This window comes from Epinephelus lanceolatus, chromosome 3 (genome assembly GCF_041903045.1).
Source record: "Epinephelus lanceolatus isolate andai-2023 chromosome 3, ASM4190304v1, whole genome shotgun sequence".
In the NCBI taxonomy this organism is placed as follows: Eukaryota; Metazoa; Chordata; class Actinopteri; order Perciformes; family Serranidae; genus Epinephelus; species Epinephelus lanceolatus.
The window spans coordinates 22,679,549-22,693,986 of NC_135736.1; the positions used below are offsets into that span (position 1 = coordinate 22,679,549).

Here is a 14,438-nt window from a genome sequence, read left to right on the forward strand (position 1 = left end):
CTTCGCTATATTTGCGTTTTGGCCACAATTTTCATAGCTTCCTCTTGGATGCGTGCTGCTTTCGATCTGGCACCTGGTTGCTACCTTTTAATAAAGTCCTGACCTCACCTGTGAGCTGTACCCAGGAATGTCCCAAACACAGAATATAAGAAAACAAAAAAGAAAATAAAGGCAGAGGGTAGAGTCTCTGCAGATAAATACACTGCCACACAATTCTGGTGGGTCATAAGTGATGATTTAAAGGGATAACTTTTGCACGAGTCTATACATTTTTTTTTGGGGGGGGGGGACTCTTACGTCGTTTACCTTTAAAAGTACCCTGGTGGAGTTTATGACCACTAGGGGCAGTGTAGTACAATGAACATAAGATAAAACATAAATCAAAGATAACATAAACAATGTAGACTAGTTTCATAACTATCAACAAGTGCTTTGATGATGCCCTACGAGGTAGGAAATACAATCTAAATATGCAAGATGTTAAAAATAACACACTGAGTTTTGGTGAAAGACATAAAACCTAAAAAAAAAAGCCAAAAGCTCACCAAGATACCTTTAACTCTGTAAAGTTATTTAGCCTTGTCTAGAATATGGGGATGAGTGTGCACTTTGTGGTGAGTGTGAGTACCTGGAGGAGGTAGGGGGGGAGGACGATCAGGTGCTCTGGTCTTCGTGGCTTTGATTGGTTTGAATCCCGCCTCCTTTATTGCAGACGCAGATGGTGAGGGGGCAACAGGACGCTTGGGCTGGACCGACACAAAAAGGCTCCCCTGCGTGACTGAATTCTAGCAGCGTCTTATCACTTTATACTGCTTGCACTCTGTGACTGTGTGTTCTTGTTTGTTTCTGTGTGTGTGTGTGTGTGTGTGTGTGTGTACCTGGGGAGCAGGAGGGTTGTCCATCTGCGGTTTGAGGATCTGTAAAGCTTCATCCCGAGGGGTTTGCTTCTTTTTAAACTTCCCTTCTGGTCTCCTAAATACATCCACACAGTGTCAACATCCCACATTAGTCTGCAGGGTTTTTCAGCTACAAATGTAGTCTACTGTATAATCTGTGTGTTTGTGCTTATTGTGTGTCAATACAATCATTCTGGTGTTGTGTGCTCACTGTGAACAATAACAGCGCAGTCAGTATCTGTTGGTGGTTTGTTGTATTCAGGGCTTTACAGTATTCACACTTAATTCTGTGACTGAAGATAGCATCAACTGCTGTGCTCTATTTACAAGCAACAATCCATCCATTTAAAGCTATGAGTACTGTGCCCACTCTGCTGTTATCAGCCTGTGTGTTTGTGGGACCTCACCTCTTCTCATGTGGCAGCAGCTCTGGCACTGGAGGCGGGGAGTTGTACCTTTTGATGATTTCTTTAGAAATAATATCAACCATTAAAGAATTATGCAGATTACACTTTATATTTTCTTTCATTGTTTCAAATCCAAATACAGACCAATGTGTCTGATTGAAATCAAGAGATGAATTACTTTATCGACTGCATGATCATCATTCAGTCATGTTCTATTAACCTGTGACATCAACACTGTTCAGCTTTTAAATTCAGTTACCTTGGATATCTTGGCTGGGGACAACATGATCTATAGTCCGAGCTGAGTATTTCACCACCTCTCCAGCAGGGGGCGGAGGAGACGTCACAACTGGGGCTAAAACACACACCATCAAAAAATAAATAAGTCAAAAAAGAGTGATGTTCTCTTGTGTAAATCTCTTAAATAAGAGCTCTAGTTAAAGGGACTCTGTCTTTGTCTCTTGCTTGCTCACTCGCTCATGTTTTCTCCCTCTTACCAAACTTCCTGGCGGGTGCGTCCTTGTTTATGGGGATGCCTGGAGCCTTCCTCCGAGAGACGCTGTCCTTCCCTGACTGAACCTGAAACAGCCACACAGAGAGAGGACAGAGAGTTTGCACTTAAAGCTTTCCAGGATATTAACATATTGTCTTATAAGATTTTGTTGACCCCAGAGAAATGTCAGAGTAAAGAAAGGGAAAGAATGTGAACGTGAATGTGAGCGTGAATAGTTGACTGGTGACCTGTCCAGTGTGTACACCGCTTCTCACCCAGTGTTAGCTGGAATAGACTGCAGCCCCCTGTGACCCTGAACCAGGATATGTGGTTACAGATAATGAGAGGTTCTCACCCTCGAGATCCTGATTACTGCAGGCTGCAGACACTGACCAAATACTCAACTTCAACTAAATCAGAACAAAGGAAAAGATTCCACAGACTCAGCAGCGGCACATTTGCTTCACCCTCCAGCCCACTTTTACTTCTGTCTGGAGATTTTGGGGGAATTTTTGTAATCCCACTGGACAGTTTTAGACTTCACAGGACTTTATCTTTGTACATTGTATATTCCTTTTATACTTTGTACTGCTAACCTCTGCACATTCCTTGGAAACTTTTGCACATTTCTGCACAAAGCTATCACTTCTAAAAATGGCACAGCTCTTTTAATTCAGATGTACTGGACATATTTTTGAAGAATTTTTTCATATTTTATGTTAATGTTTCTTGTTTCTTTTTTGCAGTGCTTGCTTTTATTTTTAATACCAATTTCTCTTACAATATTTATATTATGCACTGAAGCTTATTCCTTGTATGTCAAAACTGGCTTGGCAATAAATTGGATTCTGATTCTGAAACTTGTATTTAGTGATTGTGACTGATGTTGTTATCTGCTTTTGTTTGACTGGTTACGTGTTTATCTTTTATTTGTCTGGCTTTGATTGTTTGTCTAGGTCTCTCTGGCAAAAGAGATCCTGATCTTAATGAGAGTACCTGATTACATAAAGGTTATACATATTTTCATTTCACTCTCAAGTACACTTGCTTTTCCTTTTTCAACCTGCGTTAGCTCATTGTCCTGACTACACAGCTCTCATTCTTACTGCACACAAACCACTCACTCGTTCCATAAAAGGAAACTGCATCTTGTTCTGTTTATATAATTTTTCCTGAGGAAGTGCTGCTTGCTGTTGTCGTTGGAGATTACAATTAATTAAATTAAAAAATTAAAAAGTACTGAATCATTATGTAATGCGTTAGTTTGGACTGTTACCTCACGCATCTCAGAGTTACTGACCCGTGCAGCAGGATTAGCTTTAGGCTGTGCTGGCTCAGTTTTGTTAGTTTGGGCCTGAGGCTGAGGCTGAGCTCCGGGCCGAGTCTGGGGCTCCGCAGGCTGATCTTGAAGGTGCGATGGAGTTTGTTCCAGTCGAGCAGGGGGAGGATAGGGATGCCTGGGTGGGATGTCTGCTGCAGCAAAGGGAGTGGGAGTGAAGTTGGCATAGGGGCTGGGTGGGATGTTAGCGTATGGACTTGGGGGTATGACAGCATAGGGGCTGGCGGGAGCATAGGGGCTGGGAGGGTGGTGGAGCAGCGGGCTCATGGGAGGGCTTGTGATTGGAGAGGTGGGGGGGCTGGTCACTGGGCTGCCGACCATGGCCATGGCCTGCATGGTCATCTGCTGGGCCTGAGTAACAAGACGATGGTGCATTAACTCCAAAAAGAAGAGCGGTGGAACAAACAAACAGATCCAGACGGAGGGTTTACCATGATGATGGCCTGCTGGTTCACGATCGCCTGCTGCTGCTGGTCCAAAACAGCCTGCTGGGCATCTGGAGGAGAGAAGAGGAGAACCACAGTAAACAGGAAGGAGGGATGCAAAAATTATGTTTGATGAGATTTTTTTCCTCTTATTTTTCTTCACACTCGATACCAACCAGGTGTTACAGGTGCCACTGCAGCAACAGGAGGTGACATCACGCCTCCCACGGGAAGGACTCTCACAGCTGTGCGCACACAAACATAGGCACACATCAAATTTCAGATTTTAAGAGTGTTTGTTTTATTACACTTGCTAATGATTTTTGAAGATATTGAGGTTCCTCCAGTGTGCGAGGCGCTGTCAAAAATATGATTCTATATTTACTATAAAACACACTTTATCTACTGTCTCCTATTTCAACTGAGTGTCTGGGTTTAGTGTAAATTTATGGTGAGCAGAAAGCTCTCAAAAATTCATTTAAAAAAAAGTCTATAGAGCACACACTTATTTTGTCTTACAGTCTCACAGTAAAATGTGTTGGATTTTATAGATGGGAAAGTTGTGTGACACTGCACCTGTCAGTGACGACGCAAAAAGTAAATAGTGAATGAATGAACAAAAGAGTGATTGCAGACAGAGCCTGTGTTTTTGACTGACCCCCAGGTGGAGGTTGGGAGCCTCCTCCAACTCCTCCAGCACCCTTCATCCTGCTGGACAGTGCTGCAGCTGAATCTAGTTCCTGTGAGGACAGAGACTTTAAACTTATCATCAGATTACAGCATGAATGTGTAAGAAAACACAAAGGAGGTTAAAGAAATACTCAACCAAAACTGTATCTTCTGGGCATCGAACACCCTGAACAGGTCCAAGTATCAAACCGATATATAAGCATATTAGCTGTTACATCAGTTTGGCGTATATGATGGCTGACAATTGGCAAGAAACTTAGGTATAGTAATGCCAAAGATTTGTAACACTGATGGCTTTACATACTTCTCAACATACATACTGCTCAGTGAATATCTTTGTCATGTTCCAAAATGTTGGCCAATACATCATTAGCAGAAATTTTAAACTCAGTATCGACCTCAAATATCTGGTGTCAGTATAGTCTGTAGTTCAGAGTATCAAAGCTTGGTCCAAATGATCTTTTTTTTACAGATTATTATAATAGCTTTTTTTTGCATTTATTAGACAGGATGGTGTTGGGCTTGGGGGGTTGACATATAGCAAAGGGCTATGGGCTGGACTCGAGCCTGTGGCTGCTGCGGCAAGGACATTGTCTTTGTACATGGGACGCCCGCTCTGCCCGCTGAGCTGCTGGGCACCCCAGCTTTGTCCGAATTCTGATCATTTTAGACACTCTATTCAGGTTGCACATCTGTTTTTGTTGTTGTTGTTGAGAAAAGGGATTTGCTATGCTAGGTATACTATGCAGAATTGTGGTTACTGTTTGTAAACACACTCCCCAACAAAAGAAAAGAAAAAGAAAAAAACAACCCCAGTTTCACTCTCTTTGTCGTTTCCCCTCACTATATTTGCATTTTTCTGGTGCTGTGTCTCTTGGGTGCCTGCTGCTTATAGTGTGGTATCTGGTCACTACCTTTTTATAAAGCTCCAACCTCACCTTAGAGCTGTGGGGGTAAACGCCTATAAACCTTCTGAACACAGAAAGTAAGAAAAACAGGCAGAGTCTCAGCGGATAAATACACCACATCACACTTCTAGTTGGTCCTAAGTGATGACTGAGAGGGATTACTTCTGTATGAGTCTACACACTCTTTTTTAGGAAAATCCTGCATGGTATAAATTTAGTAAAAAAAACTGCAAGGTGCTCTTTAAGTAAGGTATAAAATAAAGTATTATTTTGGTATTGTTACCAAATCTCTGGTATTGTATCAAAACATTACATATGACACTCAGCCCTACTGTACCTGTGATGCATGTATAGTTTGCTCCTTCACAGCGAACAGCAGCTGTATTCAACATGAATTTACTGCAGTTACAAAAGTTTCTAATGGAAACCCAAAGTATTGTCAAAAAAGTGTCAAAACCAAACAACTCCAGCAGCAGAGCTTCCTCCTCCACAGTTGATCTGTGTCTTCAGTACACCCCGAAGAACTGTCACTTCACTAACAAATCGCTGAAAATACTACATTTAGTGGATGTTCAGGACTATGAGGAGGCAATAGCATAACACTGGAAGTGGTGTATTTAGAAATACTTTGACTCCGGTTCCCTATTCAACTACATGGTAACAGGTGGAAATCCTGACTACAGCCGCTGTCCGTCTGTAAAGGAGCAGACTACAAACTTTTCAGAGCTGCCTTTGAAGGACAATAGGTGAAGTGTTTGACACTAAAAGACAGATTTTTAGTAGAGAATTCCATTAATCGCTGTGTTTGTGAGTGTGGACATCAACAGGAGTATTGGAAATATATATATATATATATATATACACGTATATAACTACTTGTGTAATCAGAGCACTTTTTGACTGTCAGACCAGAGGAATCACCCTCTTATGTGTGCAGCCATTCCATCAGAAATCAGCCGCTGACCCATAAATCCACAGGAGTGTGTGTGTTTGTAGGCCATGTCTCATTAAATAGTAAGCCCTTCATTTGCCAGAGTGTCAGTTCCTCGTAAGCAGATCCCCGCGTTGCCTGGGTGGGAAATCACCGTGGCGATCTAGTCGGTGTGACAGTTACGGTAACTGGGTAACGTAATAGGTTGCTGGGCGGGAGAGGTCTGTAGAACACATCTGATACATGCTAATTCCTGTCAGCCACATCCGATAGCACGGCTAACATTCACCACGTCGCTGTCCCAGCTGAGGACTGATAGATCCAACATGGCCAGCATTCACTGCACCATTGCACTGACTTAATACATATGGATTTAACTCAATCAATAACCATCAGATATTACTACAACTGTAGTTTTCGTGACTGGGGTGAAGTATAATGTTTGTGGTGGAGGTAATGTTTCACAAATGAGCTGACATAGATGTTTCATTGCTACCTAAACTGAGCAGCGAGCATTAATCAAACACGACACCTTTACCATCTGCTAGATATATAATGAGAAACCTACTGTGGTAAAGAAAACTGTCATATGGTTTATATATGTGCAAACAGCAAACCAGTCTTGGTCCAAAAATGTGACAAGGTGCACTTATGCTCCATATTTTATTGCAACATGCCCGGAAATATACATTGAGTCTCTGGATTTCAAATAAAACACATTAATTGAAACAATGGTTGTGAACTATAACAAGTATGATAATTTGAGGCAGTGCTGTAATCAAGACCACCTAAACTGAGACCAAGTCAAGACCGAGATCAGGGTGTATTGACACCAAAACAAGAACAAGATTCTGAGGGGTTACGACTGAGTCAAGACCATGACCAAGGCAGGGAGACTCCCAAACTGCATGATACACTTACGATAACATGTGGAACATGCAAACCAAAGACACTCCTCAAATTGATCTGAAAGATCCACATTCTCATAAAATCAGCCACTGAAAACAAATAAAACAAAGATTCCTCTTCATTTACCTCTTGCCATACTGTATATATATGTGTGTATGTACGAGTTTACCATGAGAAATGTCCATAAAACAATAAAAAAAATTGTCATGTTTATGTGTGGGTATTTTTCTTTGTTTTAAATGAGCAAACAAATACAAACAAAGAGCAAGGAACTGAATTGAACTTAACCATCTTCGTTCAACACTCCTTTTCTGCACAGGCCGAATGTAAAATAAAATCCTGAGTCCTCTTTCTGAGGCTGTGACAAGATCGAGTCAAAATGCAGTTGAGTCTGAGATGAGCCTGAGCCCTTCAACAAGTGGTCTGGAGCCAAAGATCAATTGTGAGTACTACAGCACTAGTATGAGACTTTCCTTTCAGATCTGAAGGTCAAACATTTGAACAGTTGAACGACATGGACACTGAGACAGCCCAAAGACTGATTTCCAGACTGAGGGATTAGTCTGTAAACACACAGATGTGTAGAAACCACTTTATCTGTTCTGTTTATATGTTTAGAGACAACTTTGTCTTGCAGTTGTTACTGTTGTTCAGTGATAAGAAGCTCCTTCTCTTCATTTAATTTATTCTGTTGCTGTATTATTAGTGATTTGCTTGTTTTTGGTCTATAAATTATTTATATACAATTCATGTATTTATCTATTTACTATTTTGCCTACAAAAAATAAACAAAACAAAACAAAACAAACAGAGGTTTAATGAGCTTTACCTGACCTGTGCAGTAAACTACAGTAAGTGGTTGACAGAGGAGTCCCCTCTCAGGTGGTCAAGTGTGTCAGTGTGAGTGAGTTATGTAACTTACTCCGGTTCCTTCAGACAGTACAGGGTCAAACAGGCTGTCCAGATAACGATCCATCCCTCTCTGAGGCTCAAAGTCTATAAGAGCAGAAGAGAGCACTTCATATAATTAAATTTAATGTGTGTGAGTGCTTATATGTAAATGCTAAAATGTGTACCTTGTCCATCAGAGCCATTTAAGACTGAAGATATAACATCATCCTTCGTGTCAAACCCACCACCCAACAGGCTTCTGTGTAACACAAAGAAAAAGCATTACAACTTCCTTATCAGTAATTAAACCAGCAGAAGTGGAAGAAACACTCAAAACCTTTATTTTAGTAAAAGTACATTATCCGCAGAATGTATTTTAAGTATTAAAAGTAAAAGTACTTAGTCCATGTGAGTGATGAATAATGATATATTATATTGGCTGATTGTCAATAACATTGAATCAGTGCAGAAATAACATTTAACTGTAGTAGAGGGTCTAAATGGAGATAGTTCAGTCCTCCAAAGGGTCATACCATGTGTGGGGCTGTGAGATGATTAATGGGAGAAGAAAGAAGAAAATCAAACTTCTGCTACATAAACTTGTTTTCATTTTTTTTTCAAGTGTGTTCTTTGGTTTGTTTGTTTTTTTATATAAATATTGGATAATTTATCTCTTTGGGCCTTAAATGAATATTTAAATGGAACCGTCTGAGGAGTTTAGATGGAAAATGTCTCTGTGGAATGAACAACTCATAGATGTCTGAAGCCTGTGACAAGGGGCCCAAAGTAGACACTGCCTTTCTGTCAGGGGTTTTGTTTTCTATTTTACAAGCCTCCCATATTTTCTTCATATGTTTTTTTTTAATCTAAAAGCTTAATTAATTAAGTAAGTAGTAACAACAGCTGTAATATAAATGTATTGCAGTAAAAAATATTTCCTTCCGAGACAGTGGAGTAGAGCTATAAACTAGCATAAAAACCTACAACTACCAGAATGCACTGCGCCGCACCAGACCAATAAAAGCTCCTGCTAGTGGGTTACGTGATGCAAGCTTGACCGTATTTCCAAAGGAAGCAATATGGACGCTGGCTGGTGACATATGATCTCTTATTACAGTTAAATGGTAACCTAAAATAAGTTTATGACATCATTTGACGAAACAAATACAATACAAGAAACAGCATGGCACCCACTTCCGGTTTACATATTCTCGTATTACAGCAAAACAGTGCACCGAAAAATGTTTCTGAACACATTTTAGGTGAGAAGGGGCAATATAGTAACAGAATCTTGGTTTATATTTAATTAGTGCTGCCTTATTTTACCATTTGGGCTGAGTTTGGACTGCCTTTGAGACAGAGAGAAGGAAAGAGAGAGGGCAAGTTCTCCCTCTCGGTCTGCTTTTATATTCTCTGTGTCCGTGTTGGTAACAGGCATATGAAATTGAGGAAGTACAATCTGGAGTTTGAGCAACAGCCCTTTGTGGAAAATCAAGAGGGATCTGAGCTGAGAGATGAACAGGGTGATCTGGACACAGGTAAGATGGAGTAAAGTTTACCGTAGTTTATTGACACAAACTACCCACATTACTATGATACAAAGCTGGTTTCCCTTTAAGTATTGCACATTTATGTGTATTAAGTAAATGTGCGTCTCACATGCTGGCATTAGGCCGCACTCTGGTTGGCTCCTGTGCAGAGATGATGAAGTAGCTGCTGTGTTTGGGGAAGTCAGCAGGAAGCTCCAGGTCTGACATCAAGTCCAGAACGTAGTCGGAGCCCTCCAGCTCCACCCACTGAGCCGGCTCCTTTAGAAGCACCGACCAGCCTCGACGGCCCTCCAGCACACCCCTACACACAACACACACACAAAATACAGTTCCACCACAATGTCTCCTTTAGTTTCACATGTTTAACCTTTCTCTGTAATTTAATCCACGTCCTTAGTGCCTATGTTTTACAGTAAGGTGATACCTGTGTTGTAAGATGTCTTTGGCCATTTCTTCTCCTGTTGTCCAGGAGTGCAGAGGACACAAAAATGACACACCTGCAGGAGAAAGACAAAACTTTAGACAAACAAATAGCCTCTGACATACAGCAGCTACTCAACAAAACACACTACTTTTAAATGATGTAGGTTATATTTCATCTTAAAATACATTAAGAGCTGTTTCAGTCAGGTTATGAAATAGTTTCTCTTCTGTATCAATAAAACAAAGTTGGTAGCACTCTCCCCTGTCTGTCTATGAGGATTTACACAGACACCAGCATCAACAAACACACAACAAAGCCAGTGAACTAGAGCGACTATCAGGTGTTGTCTAATCCTCAGTAGACTTGCCAAAAGGCCAGAGGACAGATTAGCTGGATGAGGGGAGGAAATGAGAGACAGATAACTCTTGCGTGCTGGATAGTGTGCACACACTGACTGAGCTCAGGTTGAAAAAAAAAAAAAGAACAAAAACAGAAAGGTGAAGTTGGGTCAACAAGAGGGAGTCAAAGCCAGGGGGAGTCAAAATAAATGGGCCTCAAATTCACAATGCACATTACTCTGACACTGACACATATTGCTGGTCTGTGTTAATAGTGCTAAGCATAATAAGGCCTTGTGCAGTGTTGTAGCCTGTGATTTAGAACGATTGTATCACAAATTTATCCAAGGAAAACACAAAATTTCTTTAGACAGAATAAAATCAGTCTCTCTTTGCTGCAGAAAGTTTCACACAAGCTTTTAGTTTTACAATAATCAACACATTTACAGCCTAATTTAATTTCATTTTATCCCCCTTCTTTTTTTACTGCAGATGCAGATGGTGGTCCAGTGCCTTGCTTGAGGGTACTTAACTGCATATGCTGAGATAAGAGATCCTTTTGCACTCTCATTTCAGTCCATCCAGAATTTTGCAATCAAGTACAAAATCTGATAAAATCTCCTCTTTGCCCACTTATGTGTGTCTGTGTGCTCTTACCATCGAAACAGTGAATGTGCAGAACAGTGTGAGCTCTTTTGCGATTGGCGGTCCACTCTAGTAGACAGGGTGGGTACGTTCGGACATACTCTGGACCGACATTCAGCCGCTGCAGAGCTTGAAGCAGACGGTGTTGACACACACAGTTGTAGCCCTCCGGGCCGTAGTCAGACACAAACCTACAACAACAACATGCGCAGAGAGAGATGCAGACTGAAGTACTAAAGAAACTTGCATACACAGAAAAGCAGGTGATACATATACTGTATAATTATTACCTGGCCATATCTATGAACATTAATATGAACATACATCACTGTTTGACAGTGTCTCTTACTTCAGTAAGTACTTGGCCAGCCTTTGAGAGGGCAGGAAGGCAGAGAGACAGGAGGACAGGAGGAGCCAACCACGCTCTGAATTCAAAATGTTAGGATTCCTCCACACCTAACAGAGGAGAAGAGAAAGTAAAGAGATAATGTGCAATTAAAGTATAAGATTTTGTCTCATTTGGGTTTTTATTTCCATTCCATTGGCTAGAAAAATGAGCTGGGTCTCACCTGATTGACTACCTGAGCCAGGATTTCATCTCGCAGGCTGGGATTGGCAAGTCCCCTCTGGATGATATAGTTCCCAAACAGATTCTCCTGAGCCCCATTCAAGTTTGGATCGCCCATAAATCTTAGTATCTGTCAAAAGCAAAGGGATTTACAACGCATACTGTACCCTTACAAGACAAATTACACCAATAAAGGATGTAAAGCTTTTTAGAGGTCCTTTGTTTTCAGGTTATGCTTTGGCCTGCTGTAATATATGGTTACATCTTACTCTGGAAACAGTCTGAATCACTGACTTTTGGTAAACACAGTATACGATGTACACTTATCAGCCATAACATTAAAACCAGTGATGGGTGAAGTGAATAACAGTGATCATATTGTTACAATGCAATGTTCTGCTGGGAAACCTTGGGTCCTCCTGGCATTCATGTGGATGCCATTTAACATGCACCACCCACTCAAACACTGTTGCAGACCAAGTAAACCCCCTGAAGACAACAGCATTCTGCAATGGCAGAGCTGTCCCAGCAGGACAATGCGCCATTTCACACCTCGAAAACTGCTCAGGAATGGCCCATGGAATGGGACAAAGAACTTACAGCGTCAACCTGGCCTCCAAATTCCCCAAATCTTAATCCGATCGACCGTCCTTTGGTAACCAAGGCATGGATACAGGACCACTGGGGGCTGTCCTGTTGTGTCTGGCATCAGGGTGTCGGCAGTGGATCCTTTGAGACGTGTGTGTTGCGAGGTAGGGCACCCACATGTTCCACAGACACTCAGTAAGATGGGATCTAGAGAATGTGGAGGTCAGGGTGACACCTTGAACTATTTGTCATGTTTCTTTGGCCATTCCTGACCAGTTTTTGGCACATTGCCCTTCTGGGGGCAGTGCCATCAGGTAGTGCCGTTGCAGTGAGGGGGTGTATTTGGTCTTCGAGCATGCTGGGTGGGTGATGCATGTCAGATGGAAAGGTTTCTGAGCAGAACACTGCATTGTAACAAGATCAATGCTATTCACTTCACCTGTCAGTGGTTTTAATGCTGCATTTAAAAGGTGTATATCACAAAAAAACCTTACAACCAAAATTATACTACCAGAGTTTCTACCATGCTACAAAAAACTCTCTCTCTTTTTTTTTTTCTTTCTTTAAATCAGTTTAAACTACAGCATGTGTTAATTTGATTTTGTGACACTGTTTAGCAGCTGACTTAATGGTCCTAAATGCTGGTGTTTACCAGCAGCATGTGAATGCAACATGTACCAGAATGAAAACGTTCAGGGCTCCTTGTTTCAGCTCCTCATCCATTCGAATCAGTGAACTCTCCAGTGGGGCAGTCAGCATCCCAAGCAACGGCTCCTACAACACACACACACACACACACACACACACACACACACACACAGTGTATATGACTGATAATAAACAGTGACTGTTTACGTAGTTATGTGGATGGAGTGCTGCAACAACACTGTCCTGGGTCCAGTCAAGGTCACCAAGGTTAGTTTATGTTTCATTCATGGGTTCACGTGTAGATTTCCTGCGCGTACTCGGTTTGTGTTTACCCTAAATATGGCCCGGATGTAGTGTGTCATGAGGTAGTTGTTGATATCCAGGGGCAGGGTCAGCTGGGGGTCAACCTGAACCTTTGGAGCCTGGACCACCGCCAAGCAGTCAGAATGCAGCTCTTCACCACCTGCACACACACACACACACACACACACACACACACACACACACACACAGCAGGCCACATGTCACCACAGAAATATGACAATAAATATTGTTGAACCCACCTGCAAAACAAGGTGGAACACATCTGTTGATGGAAGTTTATTTATAGCACAGAGTGACTGCAGATCAGTGTGTTGTATATATACTGTGTTTGTGTGAGTGTGTGCACACCTGAGGCTGCCTGTAGCAGAACTGCCAGCTCAGCAGGGATAGGCAGCGTTGTCACATTCACCACTTCTCTGTTGATGCGATCCTACACACATCGCAAACACACACATATACAAACACTTACATTACACACTGATGCAACATCTTCATCTTTTCTCCTTCCTCTCACACACTTTATTTCACACCCTCACTCACCTCCTCTGCCTTCCTTGCAGGCTCCACCACTGTCTGACAGAAAAGAAAACAGCATCACACTTCACACATTTGTTTATTTTTTTTGCTCATTTTTCAAACACGAAAACTGTAAATGACACAGACACAGTGTGCATACCCTCATGTAACGCTGGCGGTTGACAATGAGCAGCACAGCAGAGCGGAGCCGGATGAGGTACTTCCTCCTCTGAGCAAACTTTTTTCTGTTCAGGAAAAGATGGATTATTCATACAGATACAGAAAGAGGAGAGGGAGATGTTGAAGGAATTGGCACGTTTTAGTTTTTAAGTCTGATGTTTTACTGTAACGTCAGTCACTGTAATTAGAACAGACAGCACAAATGGTGTAGCAAGATTTGTGTTAATCACACTTATAGAGTTAGTTATAGCTTCTGTGCATGAGGTATAATTTCCCTGAATTCATCAAAGCGTGACCGATGATTCTTAAGTATCATTACAGATTTAAAAGGTTTGACCTTGCTTTTATTGCCATTTTAGTGCCGTCATTAAACAAGTAGGTGAATTATTACACGTTCAAATACAATGCTAATTTGCATCACGTCTCCAGGTTTTGTCAGACTGGCAGTGAGTGAGAAATCTATCACCTTTGATGGATGAGCACCACCTGATTCGTCTGACCCCGTCTCCTCACATGAAGGACAAAAGAAGCAGGTTGTCTGTGATAAGCTTTGACCTATTTGGCTCTCTGAAACCAAACACTAAAGCCTGAATTGCCCAGCTCAAGACTGAAACTCCAGACTCAGGCAGGACGGGTTGCTGCCCATTAAAGAAAGCTAAAGCTCTTAAGAGTCAACTGCCAGTGAGAGGCCAATGATACGAGTGGTTTTCAAACTGAGCACTGGGTGCATTTGTCTGTTTGTGCATTTATCTGTTTGTCAACAGGATT

General features: G+C 41.7%; 1 protein-coding gene across 1 annotated transcript in view; it reads right to left on the minus strand.

Annotated features, from left to right (window-relative positions):
- Positions 1–14,438, minus strand: part of myo15ab (myosin XVAb) — a 59,066-nt gene that overhangs the window by 18,475 nt on the left and 26,153 nt on the right. Inside the window, exons 29-49 of the mRNA XM_078166599.1 lie at positions 13,651–13,735; positions 13,515–13,547; positions 13,323–13,404; positions 12,983–13,113; positions 12,681–12,776; positions 11,416–11,544; positions 11,196–11,302; positions 10,859–11,037; positions 9,864–9,936; positions 9,549–9,740; positions 8,063–8,148; positions 7,917–8,015; positions 4,219–4,293; positions 3,737–3,805; positions 3,567–3,631; positions 3,097–3,486; positions 1,801–1,882; positions 1,563–1,658; positions 1,304–1,364; positions 879–972; positions 629–746 (exon numbers count right to left, since the gene is read on the minus strand). Coding sequence (XP_078022725.1) covers positions 629–746; positions 879–972; positions 1,304–1,364; positions 1,563–1,658; positions 1,801–1,882; positions 3,097–3,486; positions 3,567–3,631; positions 3,737–3,805; positions 4,219–4,293; positions 7,917–8,015; positions 8,063–8,148; positions 9,549–9,740; positions 9,864–9,936; positions 10,859–11,037; positions 11,196–11,302; positions 11,416–11,544; positions 12,681–12,776; positions 12,983–13,113; positions 13,323–13,404; positions 13,515–13,547; positions 13,651–13,735 — 2,342 coding nt within the window. The remainder of the gene's footprint in view (positions 1–628; positions 747–878; positions 973–1,303; positions 1,365–1,562; positions 1,659–1,800; positions 1,883–3,096; positions 3,487–3,566; positions 3,632–3,736; positions 3,806–4,218; positions 4,294–7,916; positions 8,016–8,062; positions 8,149–9,548; positions 9,741–9,863; positions 9,937–10,858; positions 11,038–11,195; positions 11,303–11,415; positions 11,545–12,680; positions 12,777–12,982; positions 13,114–13,322; positions 13,405–13,514; positions 13,548–13,650; positions 13,736–14,438) is intronic.